The sequence below is a fragment of the Protopterus annectens genome, chromosome 2.part2 (genome assembly GCF_019279795.1).
Source record: "Protopterus annectens isolate FY-2018-M chromosome 2.part2, PAN1.0, whole genome shotgun sequence".
Classification (NCBI taxonomy): domain Eukaryota; kingdom Metazoa; phylum Chordata; order Ceratodontiformes; family Protopteridae; genus Protopterus; species Protopterus annectens.
The window spans coordinates 661,009,849-661,028,788 of NC_056730.1; the positions used below are offsets into that span (position 1 = coordinate 661,009,849).

At 38.3% G+C, this 18,940-nt stretch overlaps 1 protein-coding gene across 1 annotated transcript in view; it reads left to right on the top strand.

Annotated features, from left to right (window-relative positions):
• The window catches only part of LOC122795761 (kyphoscoliosis peptidase-like), a 395,881-nt gene extending 377,424 nt beyond the window's left edge, over positions 1 to 18,457 (top strand). Inside the window, exon 7 of the mRNA XM_044064081.1 lies at positions 13,902 to 18,457. Within this exon, the coding sequence (XP_043920016.1) occupies positions 13,902 to 15,211 (1,310 nt within the window). The 3' untranslated portion in view covers positions 15,212 to 18,457. The remainder of the gene's footprint in view (positions 1 to 13,901) is intronic.
• Positions 18,458 to 18,940: the final 483 nt, after the last annotated feature.

Genomic DNA, 18,940 nt, shown 5'->3' on the forward strand with positions numbered 1-18,940 from the left:
ACAGAGCCTGATTCAAACAAGCCAAACCAGCTCAAAAGTGGGGTTTAAATACCACAAAAAATAGAAGATGGTACAGGACTTTACCCATGGTAATTTGGATGTGGAGAAGTCATGCATGTCATACTGTTTGAACAACGTTGAGGTGTGTTTGGTTTTCATGTAGACTGAGACACCTCAACCTTTTGTCCATTCCTGTGCAATAGATGGTCTAAATGTGTAGAAGGCATTACATTACGAAACCATGTTTCAGTAACTGCACAGATGTCTACATTCTCCAAGGTGAGTAGAGCTTGCAGGGAGAGAAGTTTCTTGTTTAGACTCCAGGCATTGAGCAGTAACATCTTGGGATGGTTTTGCTACATCAAGTCATTTACAATCATACGCACTATGACTGAGTCATACTGGCAATCATGATTCAACTACCTGAGTATGTGAGTGATCTGGTGGATCCTGGCCCATATATACAGCTGACCTTGACTCTCTCCTTGCTCATCCTGGGGAGTGGGACATCTGTGGTCTCACAATGGAGTCTTCCATGATCAGAACATTAGCTTGTGTGGTGGCTTACCTTATGGGCATAGAAACTGAGACACCACGAGATGTGGCTGTATGTGTCATGGTGGGTGTTGTTTTGGTAGAGCTTTTGAGATTGCTGAGGATACGTATTGTTATTGCATTATCTGGGAGGCCTTTGGAGTTTATGAAAATTACATTTAAGAGCCTTGACATTTGTGGGTCCATACTATGTGTAGCAGGTGTAGTGTGTGTTTTTCTGACAACCTCTTTGGTATTATAAGTTATTCTATGTCAGAGCCTTGCCTCCAGTGACATTGTGCAACTACATCTCTTACATATCTTATCATCTTGTTTAAGAATTAGGTGATAGTCAATAAACATGACAAAATTGCTACATTGCCTCAGGATGCTCATATCCACCAAACTGGTGGCAGTGAATGTAGGAAAGTGCATATCCATGGTTACATATTTTTTTTCATTATCTACAAGAGGATGGTACAAGCTAGGTTTACAGCTGGCTACCTTGGGTGCTGTAAGAGTATAGACTATAATCCAGACTATCTAAGACTAAACTCATGGGGCAGTGCTACTTAACCAGCAAACTAGTTGCTATTTGCACAATTCTAATTGCCTGTGTCTACACAGGGCACTACTAACCACAGCTGCAAGATGCTAAGCCTGTCACAAATGTGGCACCTTTATATAGGCTCAAAGAAACTGTAAACAAGCAAAATAGCCCTCAGCCCAATCACTATAATCACATTCTTAGAATGAGACCAGGTTACTATCCATTGCCACAGTAGTGTAGGCTCAAAGAAACTGTAAACAAGCAAAATAGCCCTCAGCCCAATCACTATAATCACATTCTTAGAATGAGACCAGGTTACTATCCATTGCTACTGTAGTGCAGACCTAATCCTTCTAACTTTAAATCACTAAAAGAACCTAGAAGAGTAGTGAATAAATGTAAACATAAATCCAAGCTGAAAGTGCAGGAAATAATCAACTAGCACAGAAGCTCAAGCAGAAAACACTTAAGATAGGCAGGAATGAAGAATTCAACAGTTTAAATGCAGTGACAAAACAACACTCTAAAAACAGTGGTCTCCAACCCTTTTTGCACTACGGACCAGTTTTGTGTAAGACAATTTTTCATGGACCGGCCATCACATGCGCATAATCAGCAAGCAATAATGCCCCACAGTGTGTGTGTTAATGCGTAATTAATGCCCATCCAGGGCTCTTATGAGGCCCAACGCCACAGGCAGAGGACCTCTACACCCCTGGAAGTGTGTTAATTACCCATTAACATACACCCTGGAGGGCATTATTGTGCTTAGACTGGAGAACAGGCTCTCAATAAAAATATTTTTTTAAGTACTATATTATTTTTTTACATATATTTTTGATGTAAAATAGTTCCTCCACCTAATATTTCAGAAAATTCATACTAACAAATCCTTTTATTTAAGCAAGTTTGTCATTTTATAAGTACAGTAATTAAAATCTGTTCCTATTTTTGAGCCTTTGTTCCCTCTTTATTTTAGGGTTTTTCCAGATTTCTTCAGCTGAATGGTTCAGAGTTATGCAAACCTCTTTGCTGTCACTGTCACTCACTCACTCTTTTATGCACTCCTCTTTTTCAGAATATGTATGCTAACCCAAATCCTAGTAATCAAGTAAAATATGTTCCTATTTTGAGCCTTTGAGCCCCATTTATTTTAGGTTTATCCAGATATCTTGAGCTAGAAGTCAACAGAGCATACTTTTCATCTGTCCAGATTTTTGCAGAATGACCACATTTCTGGCTCATATGTTTGGCCCATCCTCATAAAATGTGCAGTTTTCTGGCAAACAATTGGGGATTGAAGTCATTAAATAATGACAGGCATTTGAGTTTCAGACTTCATATCATTCCGATAATGGAAACCCTGTTGTTCTAGCAACTTTCTAAGTTTACAAGGGCAATATTTAAAATCTGTCCTTATTTTTGGTCATTTGTCTCCAATTATTTGTGTCTCTGTCCAGATTTCCTGTGTGGGGAGGTTGAGAAGTATAGTTGAGAGGTATGCAAACCTCTTAACTGATGCTGCTGCTGCCAGGGATCGCTCTCACTCTTCACTCTTTGTCACTGTTTCACACACACACACACACACACACACACACACACACACACACACACACACACACACACACACACACACACAACGCAGTCTCTTCTGCTTTTGTGCATGCATTCACTCACACACAGACAGAAACATACAGGCACACACACACACAAATGCAGTCTCTTCTGCTTTCGTGCATGCATTCACTCACACACAGACAGAAACATACAGGCACACACACACACACACACACACACACACACGCACACTTTTTTTGATTTCATTTATTTTTATTTTACACTCATTAAACAGCAAAAACGCTGCTTAGCAAGTGTAAAATAATGACTCAATCGATCTCACTGTTCATTCTCAATCTCATATACACATACACAGACATACATTCTGCTTTCATGCACACATTCACTCACACACACAGACAGAAACATAAACACATTCATACACATTCATACACATACATACACACATACACAGTTGGGCACCCAACATAAAAAGTGTTTTATTCTTTCTATGCAGCCTGGTAACAAATGATCCACAGCCCAGTACTAGTCCATGTCCTGGTGGTTAGGGACCACTGCTCTAAAATGATTTAAACGTGCATTTTGCTCCTTCTCTTACCAGGAGCAAAAGAGTAGCACTAGAACAAGGATGCTTCCTGGGAAGTACTATTTATTTATTTGCATTTGTTTACCGCGATGGTCTAACTGGGCAAAAAGCCCATTTACAGTGGAGGCCAGGGGAGAAAAGCTTCATTACAAAACATTTGTTGGGTAAGGGTGGTTCAGTGGTACAGCAGTTGCCATTGTCACCTCACAGCAAGAGGTTCTCCAGTTCAATTCTTGGCTGGGGTGCATTCTGTACAGAATCTGCGTGTCCTCCCTACATTCACATGGGTCTTCTCTAGGTACTCCAGTTTCCTCCCACATTCCAAAGACATGTGTCTGAAGTGTTTCTCCCTGGGTCTCCACTGAAAATAGCCTCTGTCCTAGTCCTAGTCAGACTCTCCCAGTCAATAAATATTAAATAAAACATTTAAGAACAATTTCAGTGATAGATATTAATTAACATAAAGAAATATGTAAAATTCAATTTTGGAAAAATGAACATGCAGTAAGAAGAGATTACAAGAGAGAACAATGAATACAACATGACTTGTTCACAGGAAAAGAAAAAATATAAAAACACTATACAATATGCTAAAATCAGCAGATGCAGATGGCTTCAGTACACTTGATGTTGTCTTCTCTTAGTAGATACACAGGATAGAACCTACAGCAGTCAGATGCAAAATAAAGCCAAGCTGCACAAAGGCCCTGAAGAGGCTCTCAAAAAAATTACAACCAGCCGATTCAGTAAAGTCTCATACACAATATCCTATCAGAGGCCAGTATGATACAATGTCCTTCTGCTCCTTCTCTCAACAGGAGCAAAGCAGTAGCATTAATCTCAAGCTGTCTCCTAAGAAACAATTTTCAGACTTTTCAGTGATCAGTAATCACTGGGAATGCTAGGAAATAATTTCAGTTCTACTCCTTCTCACCAGAGCAAAGCAGATACAGTAAGCCCAAGCTGACTCCTGAGAAGCAATCCCTAGGCTAACCAGTGATTGGTAGCCTACTCCCAGATGCTACAGATTTTAAAAGTAAGATGGGAAAAAGGATTAATACTATGACATTTGTTGTGTGTAGTAAAGGAGTGGGATAGTATGAAACAGAAAATAACTCACACTTGAAGAGTCTAAGAGGAGGGCCTTCCCAGATGATAATTCAGTGCCTAGTAGAATAAGCAGATGAGGTGAGACTTTGAGGGGTGAGCAAAGTACAGAACTTTCTGTTTTCAGTTACAAAGGAAGTATTAGTGGGTCACTACTTTACAAAATGGGTAAGGGCATTCTGTCAAACTACATAATCAGAAAGGTGGTCACTGATATGCCATCGATGGAAAAGAATACCTTGGTGGAAGTGTGGGTCAAGCCTCCATTGCCTCATATACCCTGTCAACTATTATAAGCTTTTCCAAGGTTGTACAAACCCAGAATAAATATAACATTTTCTACATCTGAACCATTCTGATGAAATGTACTTGTTGAGTTGGTGTCACTGTAAAACAAAGTAAAGATTCAAATAGAAATTATTATGTTTATGAAAAAGTATGACAGAAGTGCCAAATAACTTGTGTGTTTTGTTGTTTTTATTTTTTTATTTTTTTTTTAGCTTTTGAATCTGCTAAGACTCTCACAAATAATCAGATAATTAGATTCACAATGGAAGCAGTTGGATTGCTTATTTCTTACATTATAAAATGCAAAAAATATATATGCGCATGTGTGTGTGTGTGTGTGTGTGTGTGTGTGTGTGTGTGTGTGTGTGTGTGTGTGTGTGTGTGTGTGTGTGTGTGTGTGTGTGTGTGTGTGTGTGTATATATATATATATATATATATATATATATATATATATATATATATATATATATATATATATATATATATATATATTTATATATATTATTTACCTTCATAACACCAATCTCAATATGGTCTACCCCACATTCGTGAATACCGAAGTGCGAATGTCCCAAACGTCGAATTCCACATATCCGAACGAAAATCTCGCCCCCTTTTTGACCCATGGTAGCACTGGTATGGAGGTGTGGCGCACCCAGAAATGTCGAAATTCGACATTTATTCGACAATTTTAAAAAGTTTTGCGGTTCTGGTTTCGCAGAAATGGGTCGACGATGTGGCCGGTCGATCATATGTGATCGACGATATGAAGGTAAGCCTATAAATATATATATATATATATATATATATATATATATATATATATATATGTTAAACAGCACTGAACCAAAGTTGTAGCTGAAAGTGTAACTGTATGAAACAAAGTGATAAAATTAAAAACATTGACACAGGTTCGTCTCCTACATAGGGTCATAGGGTTGCATTAATTTAGTTTAAATGGTAGTGCTGATATATTGCTATTTTACCTTCATTGTTTACAGCTATTTCTACTCACCAGCTGAATTTGCAATTGCAAATGAGTTTTATTAAATTCTTGTAGAATGAATAATATGGCTTTCTCAATATTAATAAAGTAAAAGAAAGTGGCAGTTGTTTATATGCCATCACATTATATATGCTAACATTCAAATGGAACTCATAAACAAAGATATAGGTAACCTCCAAACTCTGGATCCCACCCAATTCAGGTTTATGAAAGGCCTCCTGAACCTGATTGACTTCTTTGAAACAGTCAGCAAAGCCGTAGATGAGGGTAAGGCAGTTTGCACAGCCTATCTTGACCTCACCAAGGCTTTCAACACCATCCCCCATTCTGGAATTATAGATAAGCTCACTAAACTGGGTATATATCCATACATCAGAAGATGGATTGTCAACTGGCTCACTGATATAACCCACACTGTAAAAGTTACAGACTCCAAATCTGGCTTCAAACCATTGACAAGTGGAGTACCACAGGGTTCAGTCCTGGGTCCTCTCCTGTTTGATATCTACTTCTCTGAAGTAAGGGCTAACACAGAGAGCCTCTGGCTAATAAAGTTCACAAATGACTGCAAACTAAGTGCCATAGTCAAGTCCCCAAGTGATGTGGACATCCTACAGAAGGGCTTCACTGAGACAGATGCCTGGTGTCAGAGCCATGGCCTCAAGCTAAATACCAAAAAGTGCATTGTCATCCCCTTTGGTAAAAACGTTGTTCCCATGAACTACCACATAGACAGCAGTCCACTTAATGCCGAATGTGTGATAAGAGACCTTAGGACTCAGGTGGACAGTAGTCTCTCCTTTGATAGTCACATCACCACAGTAGTCAGGCAATCCTTCTACATGGCACACCTCATCATGAAAGGGTTCTCATCCAGGAAAAAAGAGGTCATGGTTCCCCTCTACTCAGCTCTCATTAGACCCATTATGGAGTACAATGCTCCTTTTGAAATGTACCTCACAAGACATCTCCAAAAGCTGGAAAGGCCACAGAAGTACCTCACAAAGAGGATTATGGGCCTCAAACAGATGTCCTATACTGACTGCCTCAAAAACCTCCAGCTTTACTCCGTAACATATCACCTACTCTGAGGAGATCTCTGCCTAATATATAAAGCTGTGTCAAACCCAGAGCTGTTGGACATGCTACACCTAAAGAAATCCCAATCCCTCCGCTCTAGGGACCTAAACATTGTCATCACAATAAATAGAACATGCTGGAGGGATAGATTCCTGTCCCAGAGATTTCCCATACTCTGGAACAAGCTACCTATCTATGTCAAGCAAAGTTCCTCATTAGCACTCTTCAAGAAAAATCTTGATGAATGGATGGGAATTATTAAGTTCACCCCAGGGATCACTTCTGTGGCTCTGCTCGACAGGGGCACAGGAAAATTACTTTTTTGGGTGGCAAAAGCCAAGGAACCTTGTTGGCTAGGCTTACATAGGCCCTAGGGCCGATAGCCTAGTATTAACCTATGAACCTATGAACCTATATTATCTAATCTGCTAAACTGAATCCACATGTACTAATCGATAGTTCCTGTTGGAAACTGGGGTGGTACCTTAATTTGATCCCCCATACTATAATCCAATCATTTAATTTGCATAAACAACTAAGTAAAAAAAAAAAGCTATCTTTATTTTAATAATTTAACAGCCAGTGGTCCTGTGTGCACATGGAGAAATAAGAAAATTGGTATTTGACTTTGTTTTAAATCAGAAAAGCAGGAAAGTAATTGCTTTAAAGGTGATTTTTTCCTCTGTTCTCTCTGAATTCAAAGTTACAGGTAACGCTTATAGCTGCTTTACTGTTACAGCGAAAGTGGTCATCTGTTACTGCTACTGCATTTTGTTGCACTTCCCTAGTTTTTGCTGAGTTTTAAAACTTACAGTTACAACCAGTGTTGGCTAAGTGTGTGTGCCACCTTAAAGATAGTTTTTTTAAGCAAGAGCAAGAAACATATTTACTGAATTATCACTAATGACTTGGCAATCATGCATTTAGGTAAATGAAACTATATTGACATATTTTCATTTGCAAACATTATGCATCACTTATAATCTTCTGTACAGTCATTGTCAGTCAAACATTACAGAGCACATTCATTTCCTGCCTTCCCTTAAACCTCGTTCCTCCTCCAAAACATTCTACATGTATTGTTCCTAGAATTCCCATTTTTTCTATCTAATTTGCTCCTACCCTTTTCTATAGATCCCACTTCTGGCCTTTTATCTCTGTGCCCTTGCAATTAACAATTCCTGCTGTGGAGTACCAGTTCAGTTGCTTATTTGTGCTTTCATAAAATTAAAGTAAAACTTCACTTTCTGATACATTTTAACTCCACTCTTAGGTTGATTTTCTTTCTACAATGTGGTTCCAGTATTGTGCAGGTGCCAGAAATCTGCTTGTACATTGTAAAACTTTCATTTCCTTGCCTTGGAAGCAAAGGAAGGGAAAGACCACCCACTTTTTTAAGCTGAACTTCTTACATAATTTGCAGAGGAATTTGTCTATACCTGCATGACATACCACAGATACAGACAAATTTGTAGTCAGGTACTGCTGATAATCTTACAGCAGTACATCAACTGAAGTAAAAAAGACAGAGAGGTGTAAAACTGTTTTCAATTGTCTTTTATTGCGAGAGAAAGAGAACATACACTGATTCACATCTGCTTCCAATGTAGCCATGTCTTTCATAGCAAAACAGAGCAATTAGATCAGTCAATGATTCAAAAGCATTTGTCACCACTTTTGACAAATTTACATAAGCATCATAGTGCTGAAATGCTAAGTTTTAAACTTTAAATGTTTGTTGTTTATACTGTTTGACATTTTAAGATGACTTAAATCCAGTATTAAAGATGTCTGTGACATCTAGAAAAAATACAGGATATATTTTTTCTTGTAATTCTTGTGAAGTATTAACACATTTACCAAAGTGTGGAGAGAGAGGAATATCAATTTTTCTTGGACTACAAAAAGATACTTTGAACAAAGGCCTGCAATTTAGCTAATTTTTGGTTGCACTTGTGTAACTCCTTAGTGTAGTGTAAAACAAGCCTTGAGACACACACACATGAGGGTCATTTAAGAAATAAAAGAAGCAATCCTGTTACAGAAGGTATATGAGATGACAGTGACTGACACTAATCCCATTATATGTCAGTTGAATGGGAATTCACCACTACTTCCTTATGCCTAGCATGACTCATATAAAGCAGACTTGAAATGGATTATGTTGTCTAGTCACCCTATCTTTTAGGTCATGTACTAGTAGTAGCTTAGTGTAACAGGGGTTGAAAGGAAGGTCTGTTGTCTGGTCCAATCCAACATGGCACAAAAGCAATGTACACAAGCTTCAGGGCACCTTCCTCACACTCAAACTGTCAGGCAGTTTGAGCTTAGTAAACTAAAAGACAAGTTTGGGTGCCAATACCTTCAGCACTCTCCTGCCAACAAACAGAGGGAAGCTGAGCTTTGAAAGGGCAATACAAGGAAGAACAAAAAATAAATAACCAAACCCTGACATAAACAACATACCAAAAAATCAAGGGGGATGGAGGGAGGGAGTGACTACTGCAGCAGTGATAATTTGAATATCTACTCTTACGGTAAATTTATTTACACAACTGTATTATGTTCATCATAATGATCACTGCTGCAGTAGCCTTAGCTATATAGGTAGATTAACCCTAGCTTACTGCATTTGGGAGGTGGAAGGAGAAGAGTCCAAGAGCCCCCTGAAGAATGGTCCTTGCAAAGCTTAATCTAGACCTAGAGAAAGCATTAAACTTGTAGTGCTTTGTACAAGTATGTATAGAGGACCATGTTGTTGCCTCTAGATTACTTCTAGAATCCAGCACTTTCCAAAAAGCCATAGATGAAGCCAAGGCCCTTATAGAGTGGGCCTTGACACTGTTGGGAGTCTTTTTTTTTTTTGTGGTGAGTATAACAAAAAGATAATGGCTTTAGACAACCATTTTGAAACAGTCTGTTTTGGCACAAGTTGTCCTTCTTCTTACCTTCACAAAAAATAAACAATTGATCTGAAGATCTAAAATGATTAGTTCTGTCAAGATAGTACCCGAGTTGTATGTGGATATACAAGGTATGGAGTATCATTTTTTGGGTTTGGGAAAGAAAATGGGGAGATGGATAGTTTGGTGCAAAATTAACTCAGATACTACTTTAGGCATAAAGAATGATTACTTCCTAAAAAACCCTGCTCCTGTGGAAAATGAGATTGGATTGACTCACCATAAGTGTTTGCAACTCAGATACTCTTATTGCAGAGGTCAGAGCAAACAGTAAAACTTGTTTTCCATGTTAAGAACCTCAACTCAGCCAGGTCAGCTGGTTCAAATGGAGCAATTGTTAGCTTCTCTATTTTAAAATTAAGATCCCAAGGAGGGACCACCAGTTTTCTTCGAGGCCTTTTATGCAAAACCCTTTTAAAAGACATTTTGATGTGAGAATGCATTGAAAGAGGAGAATTCATGGGCAGATATGCTGAAATGGCTGAAAAACAAACTGAGATAGAGGAGTAAGAAAGGCCATAGGTGAGCAACTCACACAAATATTGTAAAAAACAGAAAACAACTAGCCCTGAATGGGTGTTGGTTATGTTGTTAGCACCAACTAGAAAACATTTTCAATTTGCTAATATATGATTTACTAGTAGCAAATTTTCTTGCCTTCATTAGTACCTGCTGCATGTCCTCGATAAAGAGATGCCTATAAGGAATTAAGACCCTATCACCCAGACAGTTGAAAAAAGTTGATTGGTGTCGGGGTATATAAAACACCCCTGTACTTGTGTAAGTAGATCCAGTCTGTAAGGAAACCTATGGTAATTTCCCCATCCATTTCCAAAAAAGGGGAGAAGTATGGTTATCTGGACCAGAAGGGAGCCACAACAATCATCTTGGGGGATTCCTTCTGAATCTTCAGAAGTACCCTGGATATTACTGAAAAGGGTAGAAAAGCATACAGGATCATCTTGTCCAAGGAACAGAAGCAACATCTGTCTTCCAGGCTTTCTTGTATAGATTTCTGGACAGAATCTTGCCAGCTGATTGTTCAGGGAGGAGGCAAATAGGTCTTCTTGATGAACTCTCAACAGATGGGTCAACTCTTGGAAGATCCCCTGATCTTGTTCTATTTGTGAGAGTCTGCCCTTGTCCTGCTCAGCTTGTCTGCTGCACAGTTTTGTTCTGACAGAATGTAGGATACCAGAAGAATGATACTGTGCTGTGAAGTTATATCCCAGTCAAATTAATATGGCTAGCCTGCAAAGGGTATGATCTGGTTCCCACTTAGTTGTTGATGTACCACATGACTATGATATTGTCTGCAACAGCTTGAAGAGGTCCTCAGGACCAAAGATGATTCAGAGAGTAGAGTGCCTTGATCAAGACAAGCATCTCTTTTGTATTTATGTGTTTGCATATGCCCTTGGTGTACCACACACCTTGCACTTTTATCCATCTTGAAACTGCTTCCCAAGCAAAGTCCAAGGTATCTGAGGTGATGGACTGCTTTGGAACAGGGAAGGAGAAGGGGACACCTGGATATAGGGATACCTGTTGTCTCCACCAACTGATTTCTCTTTTGGCAAACTCCAGCACTATGATTTGAAAAGAGAAAAGGTGTTGGTGCTGAAACCAGAGAGATTTCATAGGTTCATAGATCAGTAGTAGGCTAATTACCCTTGTGGGCCATTTTAAGCCTAGCAAATTACCCCATGTGCGAATTAAATGCTGCACCTTGTGTCTGCAAGGTAAACACCTTAACCATTCTGCCATCCTCCCACTGTATCTTTCTCATGTGGAATCATGCCAGGGTATCATGAGAATTATAGAAGCCATAAGACCAAACATCCTTAGGTATTCCCTTGCAGTGACCAAAGTCTTGAGTGGAAAACCCTAAAAATATTTTTAGATATGGAACTATTTTTTTCCTGTGGAAGAAAAGCTCTTTGAACTGTGGTGTCTAGGTGATATCCCAGAAACACAATCCCAAGAGAAGGAGTCAAGAAAGACTTTTGAATGCTCTATTGTAATCCCACCTTGTGTAAGAGATTTTTCACCCAAAAGAGATAGTTTCTTGACACTTTGAAAAGACTCTGTAAATAAGAGCAAGTTGTATTAATATGGAAAATGTGGATACCCTGTAGCCTGCAATGAGCTATACATGGAGCTAAACACTTTGTGAAGACTTTAGATCTCACAAAAAAACGCATCAGTGAACAGCATTTCCGATGTTAAATCTGTTTGCTCTTCAACCTGTTAGGAACTTTATACATTCTATCATCCTTTTCAGGAGCAGCTGGCTGACTGTCAGAAAAATTGCAGGAAGTAACACATGCATCCTCCACAGCTGGCAGAACTGGAGGAATAGCTGCAGGTTCTGGAAATTCATTCAGTAACAGCTAATAGTATTTTCTGAGAGACTGAAAAACTTCAGTGTTCTCCCACTGAAAACACTGGCGCATTCTAGAAATAGCTTCAGAGAAAGAGTATCCCCCAATGGGAGAATCAGAAACTAAGTTCTCTTCTGAGTCTTAATCAGAAATTTGAGGAGAAAATCCTGGATCTGTCCCTTTATCTTCCTGTCCAGATTCATAAAATTGAGTCTATTCTGGAAAGGAAGTTTCCCTCTTTCTTTTACCAGAAACGACCTTACAAGAAAGCTAAAACGCATGAATTAACCCCTGAACTAGCCCCAGTAAACTACTTATATCTAAGGAAATTTGAGGAGGAGCAGATAAATGCTTAGTTTTCTGCTTCTTTTTAACAGCAAAAATAGGGCCAACAGTGTTATTAATGGCAGTAGCAGCTTCCACAGGGATGGGCACAACATTCTGACAAAACAGGGAAGCCTTACCTATTCTTTGTCCCAGGACAGACAAGAGTGGCTCTGCCTTGCCCACTGAGGGAACCCCAACAGCCACAGAGGATGTGACTAACCCCCAGTCCAGAGTGGCTGTAGGTGCTACACCGCAGGGTTCTGGGTAAAAGATGAGTGGTCTGAGGTACAACAAATGAGCACAGCACAGTAACCCACCTATAGCTGAGGAAATTGCTAGCCTGTTGTACTGGCAAATGTTTGCTTAATTTTCTTTTCATGGCTGGAAGAAGGACCGACTGTGGGACCAATAGTTTGTTCCATGGTCAAGCCAGAAATTATCCCTCTTTCCCAGGTAAAATAAGCAGCAAATGCCAGTAAAATGAAAAGGTCTTTAAAAGCCACTTTTTCCTAGACAAATACAATAAAAAAACATTTTAAAACACTATACCAGCCCCACAATGTAAAATAAATGCAATTTCTCCACAAAAAGTGATTTTCAGTTACTTTAAACATCCTTTAAACTGACAGGAAAAAAGAACACTTCTGTTTAAAAGTGGAGTACAGTCTTATGACAGACCATAAAAATGCAAACTCATAGCTTTAAAGTAACTTTCCTGAAGAGGAAAGTATAAATAATAAGCAAAATGATTAAACAGAATTTTATTCCTCAAAGAGAACTTATCTGCCCAGCAAAGGAATAGCACGAGCCAACTGCCAATCCTCGAAAGCCTCAGAGAAGTATAGTGTTCTGTAGCATTAAAGCTCTGGAGTTCTTGGTGTCAAAGCTTGTCTTTTAGTCAGCTCAGCTCAAGCTTCCTGACAGTTTGGGTATGTGGAAGGTGCCCTGAAGCTTTGGATGCTGGATGGCTGTTACATCCTTAGCAGGATATAACCCTGTATAGCTAAGGCTACTGCAGCAGTGATTAATTTGATGAACATATGATATTTCCTGGTTAACTAACAAATCAACAAATATGAAAAAAGTGATTTGCAAATTCTTTACAACCTGGTAAATGCTTTCATGGCCACTGAAGCATTATAAGAAACTTATACTCACCTGTCCTTCATTTGCCTATTCTTTATGTGGAGATTAACATGATCCAGGCTGCGTACTAAAAACTGGAATTCAAACCATCTAAGGCAGTATTCAGATATAGCACAGAGCTTATAGTATGGCCACTAAAAGAAATGGGAATCTCATAGCTTGCAATAATTTACACAGCCATAATGTTAACAAAAACAAGACACACTAAGTTATTGCTTTTAATGTATGCCTTCATAAGACACTATGACTGGGCATTCAGTGCCAGTCTGATCCTATTATTGCACAAAGAAAAGATATGATGGCAGACTGTGTGAGCATAAACCTTAAGTCTCTTTTGTTTTTATGTTGCAGAAAATGGAGAAGCAACGGTGTCAGTAGGATGCACATACCCTGTGGAATTCAGCTACAAATTGCTTGACGTTTGTGAGGCTAATACTAAGGAGATGGATCTTTCTTATGGAATAATGACTGTGTCAACACAAGGAATGAAACTAAAAATTTTCCCACCTCAGCCAGGCCTTACTGACCTCATGATTTTTGTAAGACCTCAGGGGTCCCAAGACAATTCCAAATGGGTCTGTTCTTACAATATCAAGTGTACAGAGCAAAACAATTCTGAAACATTTCCAGAGAATCCATTCCATTACTGGGGCCTCCATCAAAATGCCAAAAGTTATGGGATTGACAGGTGCAGCCACAATGAAGGCACTATTTTATTTAAAACTGGAAAGGGGGAATTCATTCTTCATAATTCAAGACAACTGGTGGCCACATTTGAATTGTTTCATAAGGATATGGATAGCTCAAAGAGCAGAAGATGCCTTGCATGTTGCATAGAAGATGACAAAATAACTTGCCATATTTTATGCCCCCTGCATGGCTATTACAGACTGTCAGTTTTTGTTAAGGACCAAGGAGAAAAGATGTTTAAGAATGCTGGGAATTTTCTTATCAAATGCACTAATCCTGTTAATCTGAATGAGCTCTTCCCACAAAACCTTAGCATGTATTGTGGGCCAGGAATAAGAACAAATGAGGTTGGTCTTTTTGGGCCTAGCCATTCTCATCCCATTATCAACACCAAACAAGGGAGATGCAATGTCACATTCAACAGCACTAGAGATACAGAAGTGGCTGCTACACTCACAAAGAGCCAATTGAAAAATATTACGTACCCGCTGGAAAGATATGTTTTTATTACTCACATGGAAAAGAAAGTTACAATTAGTTTTTGCCTTCCAGAAGCCGGAGTGTATAGGTTAAGCATTTTTGCAAGAACTACTGATGTGTTTTCCCATGTTTGTGATTATGTTGTCAGGTGTTTTTGTGATATATGTTGGCTTCCGTTTCCAAAAGTATATGGAATATGGAAAAAGGGTTATGTGCTTTTGGAACCTAGATCAGGAGTAATTGAAGAAAACAGCTGGATGAAATTTAGAATCCGAATTCCTGGGGCTAAAAAGGTTTTCCTAATAGGAGAGTCTAGAACTGAGCTGTGTATTACAAAGACTGGAGTATGGGAAGGTAATGTTTTTACCGGGCCTGCTGGATCTAAACTAAAACTGGCCAAAAAAAGTACTGAACAGTCTACTAGCATGGATGTAATCATGTTCTTTAATGTAGAAAGCAGTTTTGTCAATACACAAATATGCTCAGGTTAATGCTCTAGATTCATAAAGTTGTAAAATAATATTTTTTATGATTTTAGAGGTAAATAGAAAAAGCTCAGCCAACCAACAATGATATATGCAGCTCTGTGGTTAATTAAATCACAATAATATCCATTTGTTAAGAAATATGCTCACAAGGCACACAGTCCCTTTCCAGGGTCAGCGCAGAGGCATTGTCTGGTTACGTACTCAAAGTTAAAGATTAGGTAAATGAGAACAGGGGAAATCAAACCTTGTATCACAGGAACTACATATCCCAGCTGTACCCTTCTGCACCAGACAAGCACAAAACCCAATAGCCACATAAGAAATTGGGCAGACTATTCTAGCTTACCATTTTATGGTACAGACATGTTTGAAAGCTATTTTTTCTTCTATTTGCACTTTTCTTCTATTTCTATGTTTACTTTTGATATAAAAATGGAATGCAAAACAGCTAAGTCTGTATTCAGATATAGCACAAAGCTTACAGCATGACCACAGAATAGATGTGAACTCATTAGCTTGCAGAAAGCTGCACAGCCAAAATGTTAACTAAACATAAGACACACACTGTAGAAATTCTGGTAGTTAAAGATTCAATCTCACAGGTCAGTGGTTCAAGTATGACATATAGACAATATATTTTGGAGTTTGAATATTCTGTTTTTGTGTCTGGGTGGTCTATTCCAGGGAATTTTGTTTCATTCTGCTTCCCAAAAACATACCGGCTGATTGACTGTTGTAATTTTCCATATTTTCTGCATTTATCCTTATTCTTGAGACCTGAGTTTGTTGCAGAAGGGTCTGGGACTAGGTCACTTACATTGTTAACAGATAAATGAATAGCTCTATTGATCCAAAGTAACACACTTCAGATATGATTTGATTAATACAATAACACACAAAGGGAACACTTTGAATGTGTAATTAATGTACTCCAGTCAAATCATTGATAGTGTGTCCCACAAGAGGTTGGTGGGGAAGTTATAGGGTGTTTGGGGGAGTGGGTCCTAATTTGACAAGGTAGACAGAAAAATAGCTGGTTGACTGGAAGTAGGAGATATTAATTACTGTAAAAATACCTATAAAAAAGCACATCAGACTTCAGCATTTGAATCAGTTCCTTTCGGCATATTCACATTGAATGTCATACTGCATTTAGAAAGGAGGATTACCCTATTCGGCAATTATACCAAGACTCCTGCAGACATGAAGGTTGAAGGGGTCAGTTTCCATTGAGGCCTGATGCTGCTCTAAAGGTGAGGGGAATGAGTAATACAAAATTTATTGCAAAATAAATAAATAATGCAGGGCACTGTCCTGGATAAAGGGAATCAAGTGAAAAATGTAAGAAGACAGGTTAGCCTTAAGGACACAGCAGAATAAGTAAATCTGCAGGATATAGTTTCTGCTAAGCTGCATTATATAACACAGAATCAAAAATATAGTAAAGAAGAACTGAAAGGATTGGGTGTATAGGCAAGCTGAATTTATAGATACTGGGGTCATCTGGATATGGGAACATCTTCTGTCCAATTCTGGTATATAATAAAGCATGATTGTTGGGGAGCATGAAATGCAGACTCACCAACATAATGAAGGGAATGGTGTGGCTATGAGAAATACTCATGGAGCTAGTCATTTACATGTCAGTATGCTTCCACTATGGCTTGTACAGTTACAACTCAGTGGCAAACCAATTTACTGAGTACAACTGGTTGGGAGTTCAACCTAATAAAAAATTAAATGCAAAGAGCAGACCTCCAGCATCCCCAATGTGGGTCCTCTCATATATCCTGAACATATATATATATATATATATATATATATATATATATATATATATATATATATATATATACCAACTCCATAGCTGAACCAACATAAATAAAAGTGACATCTATGAAAACAAATGAATAGTTGCCATTGAATACTTAAAAAAAACACACAGGCAGTAACTTCTAATGGAAAATAGTGCTTAGGGAGTTCAGCATATTTGGGATGAAGTCAGCCAGATAGAAACTAATCTATTTTGTACTCATTGAGGTAGAGGGAAGCCAGTGAGGTGAAAGACAGGCCATCATATTATATCAATACATGAAATCCACATATTATATTATATTTAGGCATGTGAACACAGTAAGGTGGTAACAATAAAGATGAATGACCAGCAGAGAAAGGAAAGGGGCTTGTGTGATAGCAGTTTTATCTAGACCTGAAGAAATGTTATTTGTTATTTCAGAGTGGATTTAGTTTAATGAAGGATGCATGAGAAAAACATCGTCTATGACCCTACGCATCTCCTACGATAATGCAGGAATGGTGAATAAGCTGCTGAATAGCACTTAGCTGCAACAGTTCCCCGACCTAACACATTGCACGTTTTCTTTCTGTCGGAGTATTAATAAGCTCATGTTTTTAAATGATAATATGACAAAGCCCTTTAGTCAGTTACTTCTAAGACTTGAAATGCACAGTACTTCCTTACAGTCGGTGGACGGGATATTTAAGCATACTATAGTAAAGCTGTCAATCTGCTATGCAGGCAGTGATGAGCTCTGGTACTAATAGAGTTAATACCACTTCTTCAAAAGCTTATATTTTGTACTTACAGAGGTTTCAGGAATTGGTGTTTTTGCTCTCTTTGGCACCAATAGAAAGGAGCAGCAGCCTGCCGAATAGGATAGCCAACCTGAAAGGCAGTTTCTCTGTTCTGAAAATTGTTTCTCTTTGCTTCTCAGAAGAGGGTGGTCATTAGGAAAATAGAATTCCTGTGTATCTCGTAACAGAATTCTCATCTTAACAGGAACGTATACTTTTGAGATGAGGATACTCATCAGTGTTTTTAAAGTCTAATTTCCAAAGTCCTGATACAGATACATATCTAAAACTGAGGTAGCAAGGTGCATTTACAAGTTAACATCATTTGTTAAGCATGCATGTGAAATTGTTAGCATGGGATTATATGGCTGGAGTTTACAAAACATTACTGAAATATAACATTTTAATATTTACATTAATGCAAAACTTGAGTGAGATACTGTAATGTTGTGGGTAGTAATGCAAGCAGAAGGTGTTAGAAAATGTAACATTAAAACACAATAGGTAACGTAAAGACATTCTGATATATACATGTTTGGTAAGGTAGTTTTGAATATTAACAATACTTTCATATTTGCATTAATCATAGCTCTCAATCTTCCATCTCCAAAATGAGGAACACTCGCCTTCATAATGTGGAACAAATGGGCAAAATGTGGAACACATACTAATAGTTTACTAACAACTTCAGCTAGGAAGGTCATAGGATGGTTAAAATATGCTAGTTTTACTTATAAAGAAGATCCTTTAATTTATTAATATGATTAATTTCTATTTGCCATGGATTTCACTTAAAAAAAATTCCTAACACTGAATGTGTGACAGACTCTTTCAATGTGGAACTTTAAGGAACTTCGAAGAACATGAACTTTTTAAGACCCCAGATGAGGTACGTTCCTCGTAATGAGGTACACTTGAGAGGTATGGCATTAATGTCATAAGAACTGTGTGAACCACGTGTGAACAGAAGGTGTCATCTTACATATGGCACTGAGGACCCAGTTTTGCCACTACTTGCCATGTAGCATACATGGGTTTTTAGATTACTATTATTGTTTGGAAATTTTGTTAAACAATTTTATGCATAATGCACATATATTGTACAATATCACTAAACTGCAGAGAGCTAGTCACTCC